The 20,413-nt window shown below is 48.5% G+C and overlaps 1 protein-coding gene across 2 annotated transcripts; it reads left to right on the forward strand.

The window, feature by feature from the left end:
- The first annotated feature begins 10,963 nt into the window (after positions 1-10,963).
- Positions 10,964-19,724, forward strand: LOC102422800 (retinol dehydrogenase 16). 2 transcript variants are annotated; one of them, XM_006093608.3, is made up of 5 exons: positions 10,964-11,146; positions 13,022-13,401; positions 17,206-17,464; positions 18,325-18,488; positions 19,041-19,724. In XM_006093608.3, exons 2-5 carry the CDS (start codon positions 13,089-13,091, stop codon positions 19,256-19,258), a joined length of 954 nt encoding a protein of 317 aa, XP_006093670.1. In that variant the 5' UTR covers positions 10,964-11,146; positions 13,022-13,088; the 3' UTR covers positions 19,259-19,724. The 2 variants fall into 2 exon arrangements, with proteins under 2 accessions (XP_006093670.1, XP_023613730.1); XM_023757962.1 differs by lacking the exons at positions 10,964-11,146; positions 17,206-17,464 and having other exon boundaries at positions 13,208-13,401.
- The last annotated feature ends 689 nt before the right edge of the window (positions 19,725-20,413 follow it).

Consider the following 20,413-nt stretch of genomic DNA (forward strand, 5'->3'; position numbering starts at 1 on the left):
ATACTAATAAAAGGGTAATATGCTAATTAGACTGGGAGACCTTCCAGGAGACCTTCCGGACTTTCTTCAGGACAAAGCCATGGTGGTGGGGCAGAGGTAGAGGCGGTTAGAGGCCAAGAGGGGAGGGCAGTTGTGGGTGATCAGGTTGGTGGGGGGCGGGGCCGTTGGGGGTAAGCAGACCAGCAGGGGGGCCAGCTGGGGGCAAGCAGGCTGTCACTGGGGGTCAATTGGAGGTTGATCAGGACAGCGGGGTGGGGGGGCAGTTTGGAGGCCAGTGGGGAGGGATGTTGGGGGCGAGCAGGCCAGTGGGGAGGGAAGGTGGGGGTGAGCAGGCCAGCAGAGGGGGCAGTTGGGGGTGAGCAGGCTGGCAGGGGAGGCAGTTGGGGGCGAGCACACTGGCATGGGGGGCAGTTGGGGGTGAGCAGGCTGCCGGGGGGGGGCATTTGGGGGCAAGCAGGCTGGCAAGCAGAGTGGTTAGGGGCAATCAGGCAGGTGAGTGGTTAGGAGCCAGCAGTCTCGGATTGAGAGAGGGATGTCCGACTGCCGGTTTAGGCCCGATCCCTGTAAACTGGCAGTAGGACATCCTTTGAGGGGTCCCAGATTGGAGAGGGTGCAGGCCGGGCTGAGGAACACCCCCTCCCCCATGCACGAATTTTGTGCACCAGGCCATTAGTGTATAGATAAGCTTGCTTAATTAGACCTGCTTTCTGATTTAGCTAAACTTTTTCCAGCCCAGTGAAGCACCCCAACTTCTCTTTCAGGTAACTGTCAGCAACACAGCAGTAAATATCAACACAAAGCAGATTATTATTGTAGATCACGCAGGGAGAACAAAGAGTAAAATATTTAACTGCAGCAGTATTTGACTATATCCTGCACAGTGAGAAAACCTGAAGTCATTTTCAGGGTTCACCATTTCTTCTTTTCAGTGTGGTCAAGTTTCTAAGCTTTCTAAATTTCCGTTTTCCAGCTAATGAAAAGAAAATAGGATTCCACCAAGTCTCCTATCTACCTCCTCCAGGACTTCTGTGAGGATCAGATGAGATGAGGCATGGGAAAACGCTTCACAGACATTTGGTTAAAGTGTAAATGTTTCCACCTGGGTATAAAGCAAGTTGTGTTCTTAGGTGGAAGAAACTGCAAGGAGGCTAGTTGCTAGGGAGAGGAAGCTGGGCATTGCTATATAACGTCATTACCTGGATGGACACTTAGCATATTAGCCTTTTATATATACACTGAGTGGCCAGATTATTATGACCACCCCATCAGTATTGAAGGCAAGAGGTGGCCCAACAAAGTACTAATGCGGTGGTCATAATAATCTGGCCGGTCATAATAACCTGGCCACTTAGTGTATAGATAACAACAGATTTGCCATTTTAACTATTTTAAGTATATAGTTCAGTAGTATTAATTACATTCACATTTTAAAGAAATTATCTTTATTGATTTAAGAGGGAGGAAGAGGGAGAGAGAGATAGAAACATCAATGATGAGAGAGAATCATTGATCGACTGCCTCCTGCACGCCCCACACTGAGGATTGAGCTTGCAACCCAGCCATGTGCCCTGACCAGGAATCCAACTGTGACCTCCTGGTTCATAGGTCAACTCTCAACCACTGAGCCACACTAGCTGGGCGCAGACACATTGTTGTGTAACCATCACCACCAACCATTTCTGTGGGAAGGCATATTTTTAATTTTGCAGTTTTCTTTCCCTCTCACTCTCTCTTTTATTTTATTTTTCTCTCTCTTTTTAAAATTTATTTTAGAGACAGGAAGGGAGGGAGAGAGAGAGAGAAACATCAATCGGTTGCCTCCCAAGCATGCTCTGACCTGGGATCAAACCCACAACCTAGGTATGTGTGCTGGCCAGGAATCGAACACGCCACCTTTTGGTGTTGTGAACGTCGCTCCAACCAACTGAGCCACACTGGCTCAGGCAATATGCAGTTTTCTTAAAGCCTCCTTCAGAAAGACTGTTTCTCTTCTCATAACACTTTGACACTAAGTGTAGGGTTTCCCCCCCATACCAACCAATCTTCCAACTCTCCAGCCACCAACTGGGTATCCTATAATTTAATTCAATTCTGACACCAACCACCTGGAGCGAGTGTCAGACTCCACAGGTGTAAGGGCTCAGTCCCACAAGGTTGTCCTCACTTTAGGACGACAGTTGCAAGCACTTGATCCCCAGGGTACCCATGCTCCTGTCCAACATGGCTCCAAAGTCAGGAGTTCTTGAAAACCCCCCTCAGTGTCAATGATTTGCTGGAATGGCTCACAAAGCTCAGGGAAATGTTTACTTACCTTTACCAGTTTATAATGAAGGGCACAGGTGAACAGCCAGATAAAGTCCATGGGGGGCGATCAGGAAGGGTCCTGAGCCTCTGTCCCCGTGGAGCTGGGGTGCACTACGCCCCAATTGTGGATGTGTTCCCCAACCCAGAAGATCTCTGAACCTCAGAGTGTATGGAGCCTTCCTCACATAGGCATGATTGATCATTAATTTAATCTCCAGCCCACTCTCTCCCTGTAGGATGGGGAGTGAGGCTGAGAGTCCCAGCTTCTAATCAAGGCTTGCTCTCTCTGCTGACCAGCCCCAGCCCGAAGCTGCCCAGGATCCCATAAGAGTCACCTCATTACAAGAGGAGGTGCTCCTATTACCCGGGAGCTGGGGGCAGAGATCAATACATTTGTCATGATGAGCTATGAGAATATAAAATGTGGTTTAGCCCTAGCCGGTGTAGTTCAGTGGATAGAGCGTTGGTCTGTGGACTGAAGGGTCCCGGATTTGATTCCTGCCAATGGCCTGTAGTACCTCAGTTGTAGGATCCTCCCCGGCCCGGGCCCTGGTTAGGGCGTGTGCAGGAGGCAACAGATCAATGCGTTTCTCTCACATCAATGTTCCTCTCTGTTTCTCCCTCTCTCTTCCACTCTCTCTAAGAATCAATGGAAAAATATCCTCGGGTAAGGATTAAAAAATAAATAAATAAATAAATAATAAAATGTGGTTTACTTCAACTTTTCAGGCAGCTTCTCTCTCTCTCTCTCTCTCTCTCTCTCTCTCTCTCTCTCTCTCATCTCCGTTTCTAGCCTGGGAGATATATTTTTCAGCAAGGAGCCTTATGAGAATCTTTGCTTCCTTCTCCATGCCTTTGAGCCATACAGATAGAGACTCCACTGGACCAAGCCCCCTAGTTCTGGTCTCTGTTCTCTCCACATGGACCACACATTTTGACCCATGGCCATTTCTATTCCTCTAAAGCCTGCCTTTTAGTGGCTGGTGTCTCCTGTGCTCCTGAATCTTCCACTCCGTATGGCGATATCATGCGCTGCCCCCACCCTGCCTCCTCCACAGCCTCACCTCCACCTGCTCCCCAGCCCCCACCCCTCACATCGCCCGGTGTGTATGTGCAGCCGGAGGAGGTGATGGTGGTCCCTCCCCGGAAGAAGCACAGGGCAATCTGCTCCCTCAGGAAGAAATAAGTGACAGTCTGCAGTTTCTTGTGGGTGTTTATTTTGGAGGGAGGAGGTGGGCAGCTGGGAAGAGAGGGACTGGAAGGAAGGGTAAGGAGGGAGGGGCAGGAGCCCAGGCTCCTTCCCAATCTGGGCAAAAGAAGTGGGGGGCAAACAGTTTTGCTGCAAGCAACAGGAGCGACAGCAGTGAAACAATTCCTGGAAATTTACTCTTTCTTCTTCCTTCTCCCACCCTCCCCCTTTTGTTTTTCAAAAAATGTAGACAAGGCATTATAATCAACAATCAGAAAGGAAGGAAGGTACCAGGGAGGAATTATTGTAAGTCACAGATAAAGGCAGGCAGCTTCCCAGGGTCAGAGGGGCCAAGGGCTTGTGGCTGGACCCTGGAGGAAGGGGCAGGGCAGGCTGCCCCAGGACCCCCCTCCCAACTCTGTGACCTTTGTGGCTTAGGACCCTCCTTTGTGTGGCAAGGGCAGGTTGATAGTGAACAGGTCAAGGCTGAGGAGTTTGGCAACAATTGCACTCTCATCCCCAGCCTGAGATTCCAGAAGGTCACCGAGTGCAGAAGCCAAATCTGGCTACAGAAGTTGCTCTGCCCTCTGCCCTCCGCTTCCCCCTGCCAGGGAGGCAGCCGTATCTGCCCAGCAGCACCAGATAAGGGGCTCCCCAGGCTCCCCAAAGAAGGGTGTGGCCCAGCGACCCTGTCCTTGGTGCGGCTCAGCCCTTCCCTGCTCACTCATGCTTTTACGAAGACACAGTGGAGGTAACACTCGTTTGGGGACTAGACTTGGCCCTGACACCTTGTTCCACCACGTAGTGGCCGTGTGACGTCAGGCAAGTCACTTTACCTTTCTGAGTCTCCGACTCTTTATATGTAAAGTGAGGACAATGAGGCGGCCTTCACAGGGCTACTGTATGGGCTACATGAGGTAAAATATGTGAAGTGCTTGGCATAAGCATGGCCCGTTTCTACTTCTGGGGGTGATGGTGGTGAGGAAGAAGAGACCCTTGTGTGGAATTGATCTTGAGATACCTCTCCCAAGTCCTACTGCGACCAGCTTCCTCTTTCATTTAGTTGTTTGGTGTTGTGTTTCTTACATAGAAGGTCGAAAACATCCCCAAATGCCACTATGCATCGCCACAGAAGAGATGTGGTAATAGCTGTTAGATACTCACCATTTCCCAGGGAGATACTCACCATGTCCCAGGGAGGATTCCAGGGTGCTTTTATTTATTTATTTAAAAAAATTTTAAATATCTTTTTATTGATTTCAGAGAGGAAGGGAGAAGGAGGGAGAGATAGAAACATCCATTATGAGAGAGAATCATTGATGGGCTGCCTCCTGCACGCCCCACATTGGTGATTGAGCCCGCAACCCAGGCACCTGCTCCGACTGGGAATCAAACCACGACCACCTGGTTCCCAGGTCGATGCTCAACCACTGAGCCACGCCGGCCAGGGGCAAGGTACTTGTTAGGTATCACCTCATTTAATCCTCATAATAACTCAGTGAGGTGGGTACTGTGGTAGGCAACGAAATGGAGGCACAGAGAGGCTTGACTACTTGTCTGCTAGTAGTTCGGTAAATCCCCATTACAGTGATTCTTGAGCTGGATTCCTGGCTTTCGATGGTTTGTGAGCTCCCTGAAAAGTATATACAAAACCTTGTCTGTCAAGTCATTTTTATGGGGCTTAGAACCTTCCTTAGATTTTCAAAGAGGTCCATGGTGTCCAAAAGGTTAAAATGGCCGTCCTAGAAGAGCTTCTCACGGACAGTGGCTAGGATCAAAAAAAGGGGGGTTGGGCATACACATGTGTGTGTGCATGGTTGGCGGGGGGGTGACTCAGCACTGGGAATTCTGGGAAATTTCTTGAGTGAGGGGAAGTCCTCTTCACGAAGGCTGAGAGAAACATGGGATTATCTGGGGAGGGGGTTGAGAAAGAGGGTGCATTCTCTTTGCTTGCTAGCCCTCATCCTTCCACAAGGTGAAGGGCAACTGCTTCCTCTCTATGACTTCCCTAAGTGTGTGTGAGTGTGTGTGTGTGTGTAGGAGATGTGCAACATTTGTCTAAGGAGAAGAAACTTGGCAAGATTGACAGATTGGAAAGGCCCTGGGTACCATTTCCCCAGGGAAACTGACAGCCTCCCAGCATGCCTCAGCTCTTCCCCCTCCTTTGGTTTCCTATCCCTTTTGTTCTCTCAAACCCCCCACCTTCTGATCCCCAGCACCTGCCCCCAGGTCTCTGCAGATGTGCTCAGTCCCTTGCTGACTCCGCATTTACTCAGTTTCCACTGAACTTTTGTTGCGCACCTAATGTGTGCTGGATAGAAATGCCCCTAGAATGCTCCAGTGCTTCCCAAGGCCCTCACCTCCTAAGGTTTTACAGTTTTGATGACAACATATGGATTCTTAGACTTCCTGAGAGTTGGAGTCGGTAGGAGAATCATCTTGATTCTCCTCCCTCATTATAAAGTAAAGGGGATGGAGGCTTTGGGGAATCTCTATTGTCAGACAATGTAAGAAATGCAGGTGAAAACGGAGAATGAAGTGGGACATGCAGTGTCATCTCCCTCAATATTCGTGTATCTGTTAGATGCGAGGCACCGCCAGGTGCCGGAACTATAAACACAATGAGACTCAGTCCCTGCCCTCCGGAGACTTAGAGTCCATGTTCTAGTGTTCAGCCCACTCAGGCACAGGCCATGTTGCTTCATTAAAATGAAACCATTGCCACAGGCTTAACCTGGAGCTTCTGGTTTTGTCATTTCTCTTCCCCCAAAACAATGATCATTGAGACTCTTTGTAGCCCTTGGGGAAGGGTGTTCAAGAGGTTTGGGCCCACCTCCCAGAATCCTCTCCAGCAGGTCAGGGGGCTGTGGACTGGTTAGGTCTATGATCTCTGATTGTACTTCCGGGAGGACACAAACCACCGATGCTTACAGCAGGGCTCCACCAGGCCTGCAACTGGAGGGCGTTGCCAAAAGAGCTCCAATGTAACCCAGCCTCCAAGTCCCTCAGAGCCTCTGCCAGCCCCACTGCCCTTTTTTCATGAGGGGGGAAGGGTCTGGCCAATTCCTGTGGATGTGAGCAGGGCCTAGGCTCAATCAGGGGGGCCATGAGGAAGCTGCCCCACTTCCAGCTTCATCCCATTCTCCAGTCCACTTCCTAATCCCTACTCCTGCTGCCCTGAGGTCTGTGGTTTAGAAACCTTTATGTCTTTGGGACTGTGTCTTTGAATCTTGCAGAGAGATTTCCATGAAGCTGGATGAACTGTGAGCCCAGGGGAGCTGGGGGAGAGGGCCTCCTGTGCAAGTGGGAGGGGCGGGTGGCATTGACTGGAGCTCAGGGTCTGTACCTGCAGTTGGGGAGGGACAGCCTTGGGCCCCCCTCAAAGCCTGTCCTTGGAATTCTCAGAGCTCTTGCAGGATCATAGTTCAATGTTGATGCAGATTGTGTCAAGGTCAGTGACCTGAGGTCAACCACAGACTTGTTCACCACATTTCCTCACACCTGGGATTTCAGGTCTTTTTTTGCCCAACCTGTGTCCCCAAGTATTAGCCATATTTTATACTTTGGTCTTTTGTTCAGTGTGTGTGTGTGTGTGTGTGTGTGTGTGTGTGTGTGTGTGTTTTTCTCTCTCCCGCTCCATTCTTCAATATCTCTCTGTCTTTGTCTCTCTTTTCCCTCATTGATAGTTGTTGAGTGCTCACTATGGAAGCTGTCCAGAAATCTGAAAATGTGGGTGAATATTTACAATGTCTGCAAGGAGAACATTGATGTGTGAAAACCCAGGCCTATTCTCCACTTGACCCCAAACCTGAGATTTCAGGTCTGTTCTACCCAACCCAAGTGTTCTTAGGTGTTCGCTGTCTTTTATCTTTTTGTCATTTATACAAAGTGGCTTTGCTCCTCTCTTCCTCTTCATTCTTCATTCTCTCTCTGTCTGTGTCTCTCTCTTTCCCTCACTGGGACAGCATTGATGTGTGAAAACTCAAACATGCTCTCTGTGACCCACACTGTGGACTCACTAGATTTCCTCAACATCCGTCCTGCCTCATCCAATGTCCTCTGCCAGGCAGGGGGCTGGGCACTAGGAATAAACCAGGGGGAAGGCCTACTCTCTGTCACCACAGCTTACAGGGTCTGCACTGCCCCAAACCCTGCAGACTGTCCTCACTCAGTTGGAAGGTGAATTGGAACCACAGCTGTGTCCTCACTGCAGGGTCTCAGCACAGTCTTCCTCTCTCCCCTCTGTGTGCCCAGGACTCTGGGGCCTGGTGAATAATGCTGGCATCTCTGTGCCCACGGCACCCAATGAGTGGCTGACCAAACCGGACTTCGTAAAGATGCTCAATGTGAACCTGTTGGGGGTGATCGAGGTGACCCTGAGTCTGCTGCCCCTGGTGAGGAAGGCAAAGGGCCGAGTGGTCAATGTCTCCAGCATCATGGGTCGTGTAGCCTTGTTTGGTGGCGGCTACTGCATCTCTAAGTACGGCGTCGAGGCCTTCTCCGACTCCCTCAGGTACTGGACTGGGACAGAACCTCCCTTGGTTCTTCTGCTTCTGTGCTTCCGGGGAAGCCTTTTCCAAGGGGTGGATTTCACACAGCCTCAGAGGCTGTTCCTTCCAGATCCTTCTCTCTTGCTTTGTGCCAGGCATTCATTGGGAAGCACCTTTAAAAAAAAATTCTTGCCTGAGGATATGTTTTTATTGATTTAGAGAGAGAGGAAGGAGGAGGGGGGAAAGAGAGAGAGAGAAACATTGATCGGTTGCTTCTCATACACACCCTGACGGGGGATTGAACCCACAATCTTTTGGTATCTGGGATGACACTCCAACCCACTGAGCCATCTGGCTAGGACTGGAAGCACCTTTTTTTGTTGTTGTTGTTCTAGATCAGTGATGGCAAACCTATGACATGCGTGTTAGAGGTGACATGCGGACTCATTTTTTTGGTTGATTTTTCTTTGTTAAATGGCATTTAAATATATAAAATAAATGTCAAAAATATAAGTCTTTGTTTTACTATGGTTGCAAATGTCAAAAAATTTCTATATGTGAAACGGCACCAGAGTTAAGTTAGGGTTTTTCAAAATGCTGACACGCCGAGCTCAAAAGGTTCGCCATCACTGTTCTAGATATTAGTTTGGACCCCACACAATTAGTTTGGTTCAACCTGTCCCTGCCCACAGTCAGGAAGCATCTGAGGCAGAACTGGCACTGATATTATTCCACTGCACAGCCCATCCGTGTACATAACTGCTATGGTAATTGGGTTCCAGGGGCCCTGTTGTCAGTGAAGCCCCAAAGAAGTACTTTATTCAGGGGAGCATCTTCATCACATCAGCGGTAGAGACTCCACTGGCTACAGGGCTGAGGATGGCTGTGATGGGGCGGGGGGAGCTGAGACCACAGACAGAGAGAGCTCCTTAGAGGACAGATGGCAGGGAGGTTGACCTAGGAGGGAAAGAAGAGGGAGGTAATTCAGGAATACAGGAAAGAAAATGGCACAACCATGACCCATCAGCCTCAGGGGCCAACTTAGTAGATCTTGGCAGGAAGGGTGTGTCTCAATAGGGACCCTGAGAAAGAGCACCAAAACCAGTTATTGATTTGTCTTGAAAACATGAATTTCCACTGATTATATTTGCCTTAAAGTTGAAAACTTTATTGAGGCCCAGATAGTGAAACTGTGGCCTTCGGGAGCGGTGGGGTGTGGGTAGATGAGAGGAAGAGTCAGGTGCTTTAACGGTGGTTAATGGATGGGTGGAATGACCTGAGTAGGGATTTGAAGAGAGAAGTGAAATCCCTTCCTTCCTTGCAGAGAGCTGAGGGGCTAATGTCTCCTTTCCAGGATTTGTCAAGAAATCTGGAGCCACAGGATAAGGTATAAGGATGGACAATCAAGTCCTGAGGCACTGACAGGACCCAGCACTTCTCTGGATGCCTCAGGTCTCTTCTCCACCTCCCATCAGCCTCTGTGGACAGACGCAGGGGTGAAAAGCACAGCCACCAGCCTGCCCCATCGGCCGAAGGAGCCAGCTGTAGAGTATCTGTCCCCTCGGGTAGAGTCCTGTGATCCTCCCATCTTCTGTTACTATACCATGTTCCCATGCCCAGATCCCATCCTGGGCTTTCCTAGTGGAGGAGAGTAGAACCACCTCTGGATCCCAGACTTTCATTTTCTGAAGCCTTTACTGAGCACCCACTGTGTTCTGGGCAGGAGTTCCCTTAACCCGCAGTGCTTGCTGAGGCCCCGACTCTGCCTCCACTGTTCTGACAATGTGCTGAGTATGGACTAAACAGAGAGTGGGCATTAGCACTTAGTGAAAGATATTCATGGGCTGAGTACAAAGTGGAGTTGGGGAGTACTTGCCAGGTGTCTTAGTTTTCTTCCTTTAGTTTAAAATCATGAGTATGGTGCTTTCAGGGGAACCTCATGTTGTAGAACAATCTCTCTGTTCTTCGCGATACAGAGAGTGAGGTGGATGTTGCAGGGCTATTCGGTCTCAGTCCTTAGTGAGAGCTTGGTGTGAGGCATGAGGCTGCTGAGGACACGGAGATGACCGCGAGGCTCCTCAAGGATCTCTGGGTTCTTCAAAGCTCTGGTGTCAGCTGACTCAAGGTCAATGCATGTCTCCCACTCAAATGCCAAGCAAGAGCTTCATGCTTAATCTGAAGTCTCTGATTGCACAATATTCTTTACACACATACATAGCCAGACACACCAAACAAACTGAAATAAAATAAAGAATCGTTGATTCACATAATACCTTGGCCTTACAAGTGTATGTTCAGAAGGTTTGGATTCACCCCAAGGAGTCCTTTCCAGAGTGTCAGAGAACTGTGGGGTTATAAACCCGTGGCCCTGCATGCTAGGCTCTACACGGGGCAGAGCTGCGTCCAGATGGGTCCAGTGGCCCCAAATGTGGACTGTGACTCAAGGGGCCAACTCTGAAGGTGGAACAACAACAAAGGAGACCAGTGGAAACCAGCCCACGTCTTCACCCCAGACTCTCCAAAGAGTCCCATCCCTCCTCCTTCTAGGCTCCATCCTTGGGGAGGGGCCAGGTCCAGTGTGATGAAGCCGTCAGGGGCTGGGACCCATGCTATGAGACACCATGAGGTGCCCTGAGGACACTGCCCTCACTCTTTCCTTTTGCTGCCCTGGACCTTTATGAGGAGCATGGGCTCAATGACTTTCCACCGGTAACTCTCATCCCCTCCAGTGCCAGACCTTCACACCTAAAGGCAGGGATGCATCTCAAAGTTTTTGGATCCACACTCCAGGTAGTGAGGCTGCGTACCTATAAAACTGGCAACGAGCTTGCACAACTAACCCTCACTCCATACCCTTTCCAGAGCCCCTTTTCATTTATGATGCAATCCCCTCTTTCTTTAGGGACTCACACAGGTAATAGAAGGGGGATGTTTTGCTTTTGACAAAAGTCTCCACTGAGACTCTGTGGAGCCACCAGGGGGTGCGTGTCTCTGTTCCAGGTCCATGTTGCTCAAGCCGTGGTGCCCTGGAGCCTGGCCAAGCTACCCCCGCACTTGCATTTGGTGTTAAAGATCTACTGCAGAGAGTCACTGCGGTGAGACTCGGTCTCGGTGTCGGGGGCTCGTCTGAAGGTTTTCTCGTTCTAGCCCCTGTAGCTCCCAGGTGAGTGGGTGTCATCCAGATTCCGTTTCTGTCTTACTGCTCTCTCCCGAGCTTCCTGTTTTTGTGCCCAACTGGGATGGACTCTGAAGCTCCTGGCAATCCCCAAGCAGTTATATTGCTTTTAGGCTTCTCAAGAGTGAAGCACTGATCATGTGGGCTGGGAGATTTCTCTGCCTCCTAGCCCTGGAGACTTAGTGGTTGAAGGAATGTGGTCACTAAGGAAAAAATTCTCCCGTTGCTTCCAAGAAACCGGGATTTTCTCCTTAGCAGGGTTTGGTGTCAGGATTTGTATGCCCCTTGGCTCCCTGAGGGTTTCAGGGCTCCTTCCTTCCTCCTTCCTTCCTCCTTCCCTATCTTGGGAAAGTTTTGGAGCCGGGTGCTGGCAGTCACCCCAGGGAGCAGGGACAGGGTGGTTTCTGCAGGGCCAGCAGGTGCCATCCTGCTGCCGCCTCCCACCATGAGGGACAGACTCTCAGAATTACACAGTAGCGCTCTGCAGACCAGAGTTACAGCTGAAGGCTGGATCTGCCCCTGCCTGTCTCTGTCTCTTCTGCTTGCCGGCATATGTCCAGGCATTTGAGTCTCTGGTTTCTTCAAGGAAGCCTCTCCCCTCTCCCAGTGCCTCTACTCTTGCCTGCTTACCAGTCAGAACTGTGAAACTGTGGACGGGGAGGGAGGCCCCCAGAGCTTGGAACTGGCTTCTTCTGTCCCTGTCCCACGCTGCAGCCCCGTTCCACCCGCTGGCCCACCCCCTTCTATGAAATGGTTTCCTTATCTCACCATGAAGCCCCTCAGGGACAGCTGGTCTGGGCTCCAGGGTCCAGTCTTTTCTTTAGTCTCCCGAGGGGGCAGATGTCTCCACCTCCCCATCATCACCCCGATACAAAGTGGACTGAGACCTTTGTGGTTACTGGGGTTTACAGCCTCCCTGATGGTGAAGTTAAGGACCCATACTTGGTCCCTGTTTAAGGGGATCCTTTCTACCTTCGGAGTCTGGGTCTGGGTCTGGATTCTGCAAGTGTGGCTGCCAGGGGAGAACCTCAGCATGGGGCAGAGGGCCAGGGCTGGGGACAAGGCATCTTCGTGGAGTGAGAGGGTAGCCATTAGACCTTCTTTCCGTAGGTCCTTCCTTTCCACCTCCCAGGTGCCGGGAGAAGTTTCCCTGAGTGTGGCCGCCCCATTCCCTTCTTCTCCTCTTCTTTGCCTCTGAGGTAGTCAGACACCCTCCTGTCTCCTGAACACCTTTCTGCCCCTGAGAGTCTCTACATCAGCAGGGGACATTATATGCCTTTCCCTCTCTTTCTAATCCAAAACTTAGTTTTCTAAGCAGAGCTCAGTTTTCTTAGGAGTGAATTCTGTGCGGAGCCAAATGAGAAGAACCTCAGAGGCTCCGCCCACTGCCAAGGTCACATGGTAGCTGGAGCAGAGCTGGATATTGAGCTCACGTGTGTCTTGATTCAAAGTCCATCCTCTTTGTGAAACTCTCCAGTAGGTCAGGGAGACGAGGGTTCCTGACTTGAGCAGGAAAAGGGGAAGAAGACAGTGCTGGGCCATTGGACCATGATCATAGGGGCGGCTCCAGTTTAGGGCAGGTTGATGGGGGGGGGGAAGAAGAGAGGAGGCAAAGAGGGAGGAGTGGAGAACCAAGATCTGGTGGTTGGGAAAACTATGCTCAGGTCAAGGGATTTCCGGAGCAATGCACTGTCACCTATTAGAAATGGTGTAAGTGTGCCAAAGATCTACAAAATGGGCAAGAAGCGATCATACTCACTAAACAAACATATAAATACTAAAGAAGATGAACAGGAATGACCTGAGGACTCCATGTCAGAGTGCCTGGAGGCTGGTATGCTAACTTATACCCTGTGCTCCTAGATCCTCCTGACGGAACACTGGCCACATTCTCATTTCACCCTTGCCTACCGCCTGTCCCGGGAAAGCCATGTGGCTGTACCTGGCAATCCTCGTGGGCCAGTACTACCTTCTGCGCTGGTACTGGGAGCGACAGGTGGTGAGCCACCTGCAAGACAAGTATGTCTTCATCACGGGCTGTGACTCGGGCTTCGGGAACCTGCTGGCCAGGCAGCTGGACCTACGAGGCTTGAGGGTGCTGGCTGCATGTCTGACAGAAAAGGGGGCCGAGCAGCTGAGGGTCAAGACGTCAGACAGGCTGGAGACGGTGATCCTGGATGTCACCAGCACAGAGAGCATCGCTGCGGCCACCCAGTGGGTGAAGGAGCGCACGGGGGACAGAGGTATCACACAGGTTTCTCAAGTCTGTTTCTTCTCTCCTGTCAAGAGAAGACCCCTTGCTCCCTGGGGAAGATTCCCAACGTGTTTTCTAGGACTCGAAATCCCACTAGCGTTCTTCACCTCACCCAGCATACCAGCTGAGCCTCTTCTCGGTCCACTGCCCTAGCCTCTGACTTTGGAGCTCTGTAGCTTGGGGAGAGTTCGTGCTGATGAGATCTGGTCCCTGCAGAATTCTTGTCTATGGTTCTGAATTTCTAGATGCTGAGTGCCCCGGGGAGATGAGGGCCCATGTTCTGGAGGCGGGTGGAGAAGGGGGCACTAGCCTGAAGCTTAAATGGGTGGCAGCCCGCAACCAAGGTATATGCCGTTGACCGGAATCGAACCTGGGACTCTTCAGTCCACAGGCCAACGCTCGATCCACTAAGCCAAACCAGTTAGGGCTTTCTTTTAATCTTTATTGTTGAAGACATTACATAGGTCCTCCTTTGTCCCCCATGAATCTCTTCCAGCCCGCTCCTGGCCCCCCCCCCTTACCCCAACCCCAGGTCCTCACCACCCCATTGTCTGTGTCCATGGGTTATGCATATATGCATACAAGTTCATTGGTTGATCTCTTCCCACCCACCTTCCCCTGCCTTTGTACTTCTTAATCCCTTCACCTTTTTCACCCTATCCCCCATGCCCCTACCACCTGGCAATCATCAATTTGTTTTCTGTATCTATGAGTTTGTTTCTGTTTTGCTTGTTCATTTAGATTCCACATGTAAGTGAAATCATATGGTATTTGTTTTTCTCTATCTGACTTATTTCACTTAGCTTATATAATACTCTCTAGGTCCATCCATGTTGTCGAAACTGGTAAGATTTCATTCTTTTTATGGCTGAGTAATATCTCATTATGTTTGTACTACTTCTTTATCCAGTTGTCTATTAATGGCCACTTAGGTTGCTTCCATAACTTATTATGTAGCTACTGTAGCTAATGCTGCAATGAACATAGGGATGCATATATCTTTTCCAATTAGTTTTTGGATTTTTTTTGGAGTAATACCCATCAGGGGGATTGCTGGGTTACGTGGTAGTTCTATTTTTAATTTTTTGAGGAACCTCCGTACTGTTTTTCATAGTGGCTACACCAATTTGCAATCCACCAACAGCGCACAGTGTTCCTTTTTCTTCACATCCTTGCCAACATTTGTTGTTTGTGGATTTTTAAAATATATTTTTTTTATTTCAGAGATGAAGGGAGAGGGAGAGAGGGATAGAAACATCAATGATCAGAGAGAATCATTGATAAGCTGCCTCCTGCACGCCTCACACTGGGGATCAAGCCCACAACCTGGGCATGTGCCCTGACCGGGAATTGAACCATGACCTCCTGGTTCATAGGTCGACCATCAACCACTGAGCTCCCATTCTTTCCTCCTGCTGGGCTGTTTGTTGATTTTGTGATGATAGCTGTTCTGACAGATGTGAGGTGATATTCCACTTTGGTTTTAATTTGTTTTTCTGATAATTAGTGATGTTGACCATCTTTTCATATGTCTATGGGCCAGCCTTATGTCCTCTTTGGAGAAATATCTATCAGATCCTCTGCCCATTTTTAATCGGATTGTTTGTCTTTTTGGTGTTAAGATGAATTCCTTATAAATTTTGGATATTAACCCCTTAATGAATATATCATTGGTGAATATCTTCTCCCATTCTGTAGGTTGTCTTTTTGTTTCATTTATAGTTTCCTTTGCTGTGCAAAAACTTTTTAGTTTGATGTAGTCGCATTTGTTTATTTTTTTCTTTTGTTTCCCTTCCCTGAGAAGACATATTAAAAAAATATTTTGAAGACCAGTGTCAAAGAGTTTACTATGTTTTTCTTGTAGGAGTTTTATGGTTTTGAGTCTGACATTTAAGTCTTTAATTCATTTATTCCTGAATTGGGTATAAGAAAGTAGTCTAGTTTAATTTCTGAACATGTGTTTGTTCAGATTTTCTAATATCATTTATTGAAGAGACTGTCTTTATCCCATTGTATAGTCTTGCCTCCTTTGTCATAGATTGCTTGACCGATAGGTGTGGGTTTATTTCATGGCTCTCTATTCTATTCCATTGATCTATGTGTCTGTTTTTATGTCAGTACCATGCTTTTTTATTTTCCCTCAAATATTTTATTGATTTCTTACAGAGAGGAAGGGAGAGAGACAGAGAGTCAGAAACATCGATGAGAGAGAAACATCAATCAGCTTCCTCCTGCACACCGCCCACTGGAAACGTGCCCGCAACCAAGGCACAAGCCCCTGACCGGAACCGAACCCGGGACCCCTCAGTCCGCAGGCCGACGCTCCATCCACTGAGCCAAACAAGTGAGGGCAGTACCATGCTTTTTAAAAATTGAATTTATTGGGGTGACATTGGTTAATAAAATTATGTAAGTTTCAGATATACAATTCTACATACAGTGCATCATCTGTATATTGCATTTGTATTTACCACTCCAAGTCAAGTCTTCTTCCATCACCAATTATCCCCTCTTTACTCTCTTCTACCTCCTGCATTTCCCCTTCCTTCCTGCAATCACCATGATATTGTCTGTGTCCATGAGTCTTTCTTCTTTTTTCTTTGCTTAATCCCTTCACCTTCTCACACAGCTCCCAACTGACACCTACTATGTTCTTTTGATTATTATAGTCCTGTAGTATTGTTTGTTATCGGATAGCGTAATACTTCCCAAATTGTTCTTCTTTCTCACGATTGCTTTGGCTAGTCAGGGTCTTTTGTGGTTCCATACAAGTTTTAGTACTATATTTAGTTCTATGAAAAATGGCAATGGTATTTTGATACAGATTGCATTGAATATGTAGATTGATTTCAATAGTATGGATATTTTGAAGAATTGCATTGAATCTATAGGCGATTTTGGTAGTATGGACATTTTAACAAGGGTAATTATTACTATACATTAGCATGGTATATGCTTCTATTTTTTTGTACCTTCTTCAATTTCTTTCTTTAATAGCTTATAATTTTCTGAGTACAGGTTTTTTACTTCTTTGATTAAATTAATTCCTAGGTTTTTGGTGTGTTTTCTAAAAATGAACTTTTAAATGAGATTGCTCTCTTAATTTCCCTTTCTGATGGTTCATTATTGGTATATAAAGATGCAACCAAACCCTGGCCTTGCGACTCAGTCAATTGGAGCATCGTCCCAGGTTCTGGTTCCATGTCTAAACGGGGCAGGTATGGAAGGCAACCAATCAATCTCTCTCTCTCTCTCTCTCTCTCTCTCTCTCTCTCTCTCTCCAACTTCCTCTCTTTAAAATAATAAGCAGCTCTGGTTGGTTTGGCTCAATGGATAGAGCATCGGCCTTCGGACTGAAGCGTCCCGGGTTTGATTCCGGTAAAGGGAACATGACCTGGTTGCGGTCTCGATCCCCAGTAGCGGGTGTGCAGGAGGCAGCCCATCAATGATTCTCTCTCATCATTGATGTTTCTATCTCTCTCCCTCCCTCTCCCTTCCTCTCTAAAACCAATAAAAATATATTTAAAATAAAATAAAATCAATAAGCACATCCTCGGGCTGGGCACTAGGAATAATCCAGGAGGAAGGACTACTCCCTGTCACCACAGCTTACAGGGTCTGCACTGCCCCAAACCCTGCAGACAGCATGTAGCTATCTGTTACCTGTTCTGCCCGCTCCCCATGTCGCCTCCTCATACTGTCCTCACTCAGTTGGAAGGTGAATTGGAACCACAGCTGTGTCCTCACTGCAGGGTCTCAGCACAGTCTTCCTCTCTCCCCTCTGTGTGCCCAGGACTCTGGGGCCTGGTGAATAATGCTGGCATCTCTGTGCCCACGGCACCCAATGAGTGGCTGACCAAACCGGACTTCGTAAAGATGCTCAATGTGAACCTGTTGGGGGTGATCGAGGTGACCCTGAGTCTGCTGCCCCTGGTGAGGAGAGCAAAGGGCCGAGTGGTCAATGTCTCCAGCATCATGGGTCGTGTAGCCTTGTTTGGTGGCGGCTACTGCATCTCTAAGTACGGCGTCGAGGCCTTCTCCGACTCCCTCAGGTACTGGACTGGGACAGAACCTCCTTTGGTTCTTCTGCTTCTGTGCTTCCCGGGAAGCCTTCTCCAAGGTGGTGATTTCACACAGCCTGAGAGTCTCTTCCTTCCAGATCCTTCTCTCTTGCTTTGTGCCAGGCATTCATTGGGAAGCACTTTTTTTGTCTTCTGGAGGCTGGATGGGCCTCAGGGCAATGGAGTTGATTCAACCTGTCCCTGCCCTCAGTCAGGAAGCATGTGAGACAGAATTGGAACTGATCTTATTCCACCTCACAGCCCATCCATGTACATAACTGCTATGGTAATTGGTTTCCGGGGGCCCTGTTGTCAGTGAAGCCCCAGGGAAGCACTTTATTCAGGGGAGCATCTTCATCACATCAGCTGTAGAGACTCCACTGGCTTCAGGGCTGAGGATGGCTGTGATGGGCGGGGGGAGGGGGAGGTGAGACCACAGGCAGAGAGAGCTCCTTAGAAGACAGATGGCCTGGAGGGTGACCTGGGTGGGAGACCAGAAGGAGTGGTGTGAGGAGCATGGGAAAGAAAATAGGTACAGCCCAGTTTTTTATTGCCTGTGACAGAAATACCAGGGGATAGAATTTAAGTGGTGTCTTTCAGCAGAATTGGTAGGATTTGGAGTTATAAGCAAATGTATGTAAATACTTGTAAAAATACTCAAACTCTGTAGGGAGGCAATACTATCATCAAATTTTCTCCTCCTGTCTGCTGCACTTCACAACTCCCCAGACTTTTGAGCTTAATCTACTGCAATCTTACATTGGTGTTTTGTTGGGGTGGGTTTTTTCCAGGTGTTGTTTTCTTTTATAAGACCTCTGAAGTCTTTGCCTCTCTGTCGGTTTGCCTTGCAGGAGGGAGCTCTCCCACTTTGGGGTGAAAGTGGCTATCGTTGAGCCGGGTTTCTTCAAGACTTTTGTGAGCAGTTCTGCGGTGATTTCTAGAAACTTGCTAGAGACATGGGATAAGGCCAGCCCAGAGGTCAAGGAGGCCTATGGGGAGAGGTTGCTGGCACGCAGTAAGTGGGCCTTGTGGTTCATGGGGATAGAAGCAAACCATTTTTCTGAAGTCTAGATTCATAGTTAGTACAACCTTAGTCTCAGGTCCAACCTCTGTGCTCTGACTCACCCAAAAACGGGGGACCTTTAATTCTATCTCTGTGGTCCCATGTTGTCAACTGGTAACCTAAGGAAAGGATCCAGGCTTGTTAGACGTGGCACCACTGTCTCATGTGAGCTCTCATTTTTCTGAGGATGAAACTAAAGCCAGAGAGAAAAGACACCCGTGAACTCCTGGTGAGCAAGTATAAGAGCAACTGGCTTTCAGGCACTTAGGTTTCTAGTGTCTGTGGAGACCTGCAGTTATGTGTTCCACATATTCCTAGGAATAAAGCCAGAGGTGGATTAGAGTGAAACAGTTGTGCCTGGGGGAGGAGAGGGGCACCCTCTAAAGAATTTGGGTGGATTCAATGTATGAGACCAGGAATTCTAGAAACTCATCCTGTAAGGTGATCTAAAGGTGGGAAAGTTGGAGATGGGAATACATCTGGATTCTTTCTCATTCTGGACAGCCCTGAAAGCAGTTGGATCATTGGATAAAATGTGCTCACAAGATCTGTCCTTGGTGACGAACTGCATGCAACATGCTCTGACCGCCTGCCATCCCCGCACCCGATACTCACCTGGCTGGGATGCCAAGCTCATCTACCTTCCCATGAGCTACATGCCCACCTTCCTGGTGGATGCCATGATCAACTGGAGGAACCCAAGACCTGCTAAGGCCATGTGACCCAAGATTGTGGTGCATAGTAGGGGGGAATTGGGTACTGTGTGAGGGAGGAGATGCATCTGTAGAGAGAAGTATGGTGCATTATTGCTCACATTCTCAAATACTATTATTAAAGTAAAATTAAATAATTGAATCAAAGAATATACATTTTTAAAAAAATATATATTTTATTGATTTTTTACAGAGAGGAAGGGAGAGGCATAGAGTCAGAAACATGGATGAGAGAGAAACATCAATGAGTCGACTCATGCACTTAATAAAGATGGGCTGATTGCCTATTGCGTGCCAGGCACTGAGGAGCAGAAAAATGAGAAGGACCATCCTTGCCATTTAGTAGCTAAACACGTTTGCAAACTCTGACTCCCTGTAACCACCACGTTCCTGTTTCCTCTCCCACACTCTTTTTCCTTATACCAGGCATCACACTGTTGTTGACTGAATAAAATAAACTGAATTGGAATGTAAATTGGAACCACACATGTGTTCTCACTACAGGGTCACAGCACAGGATTGCTCTCTTACTCCCACTGTGCCCAGGGCTCTGGGGCCTGGTGAATAATTGGCATGTCTGTGCCCACGGCACCCAAGGAATGGCTGACCAAACAAGACTTCATAACAATGCTCAGTGTGAAGCTGTTGGGGGTGATCCAGGTGACCCTGAGTCTGCTACCCCTGGTGACATAGGCAAGGGGCAGGGTGGTCGTCTCCAGCATCTTGGGTGTGTGTCCGAGTATGGTTGGGGTACTGCATCTCCAAGTACAGTGTTGAGGTCTTATCTGACTCCTTCAGGTTTTGGGCTGTGACAGGGGCCCTCCTTCATTCCCTGCTTCTGTGCTTCTGTGGAGGACTTTTCCAAGGGGTTGATTTCACACAGCCTCAGAGGCTGTTCCTTCCAGATCCTTCTCTCTTCCTTTGTGCCAGGCATTCATTGGGAAGCACTTTTTTTTATCCTTGCCTGAGGATATATCTTTATTGACAGAGAGAGAGAGAGAGAGAGGAAGAAACATTGATCGGTTGCTTCTCATACACACCCTGACAGGGGATTGAACCCACAATCTTTTGGTATCTGGGATGACACTCCAACCCACTGAGCCATCTAGCTAGGACTGGAAGCACCTTTTTTGTTGTTGTTTTATTTTTTTATTGTTTTTATTG

The sequence above is a fragment of the Myotis lucifugus genome, unplaced genomic scaffold (genome assembly GCF_000147115.1).
Source record: "Myotis lucifugus unplaced genomic scaffold, Myoluc2.0 scaffold_119, whole genome shotgun sequence".
NCBI classification, from domain to species: domain Eukaryota; kingdom Metazoa; phylum Chordata; class Mammalia; order Chiroptera; family Vespertilionidae; genus Myotis; species Myotis lucifugus.

Bases quoted from the DNA above. Each gene is read 5' to 3' on its own strand.
- LOC102422800 (XM_006093608.3), top strand. From the start codon at position 13,089: ATGTGGCTGTACCTGGCAATCCTCGTGGGCCAGTACTACCTTCTGCGC. The intron at 13,402-17,205 runs GTATCACACAGG...CTGTGTGCCCAG, and splicing joins GGAGCGCACGGGGGACAGAG to GACTCTGGGGCCTGGTGAAT. The intron at 17,465-18,324 runs GTACTGGACTGG...TTTGCCTTGCAG, and splicing joins GCCTTCTCCGACTCCCTCAG to GAGGGAGCTCTCCCACTTTG.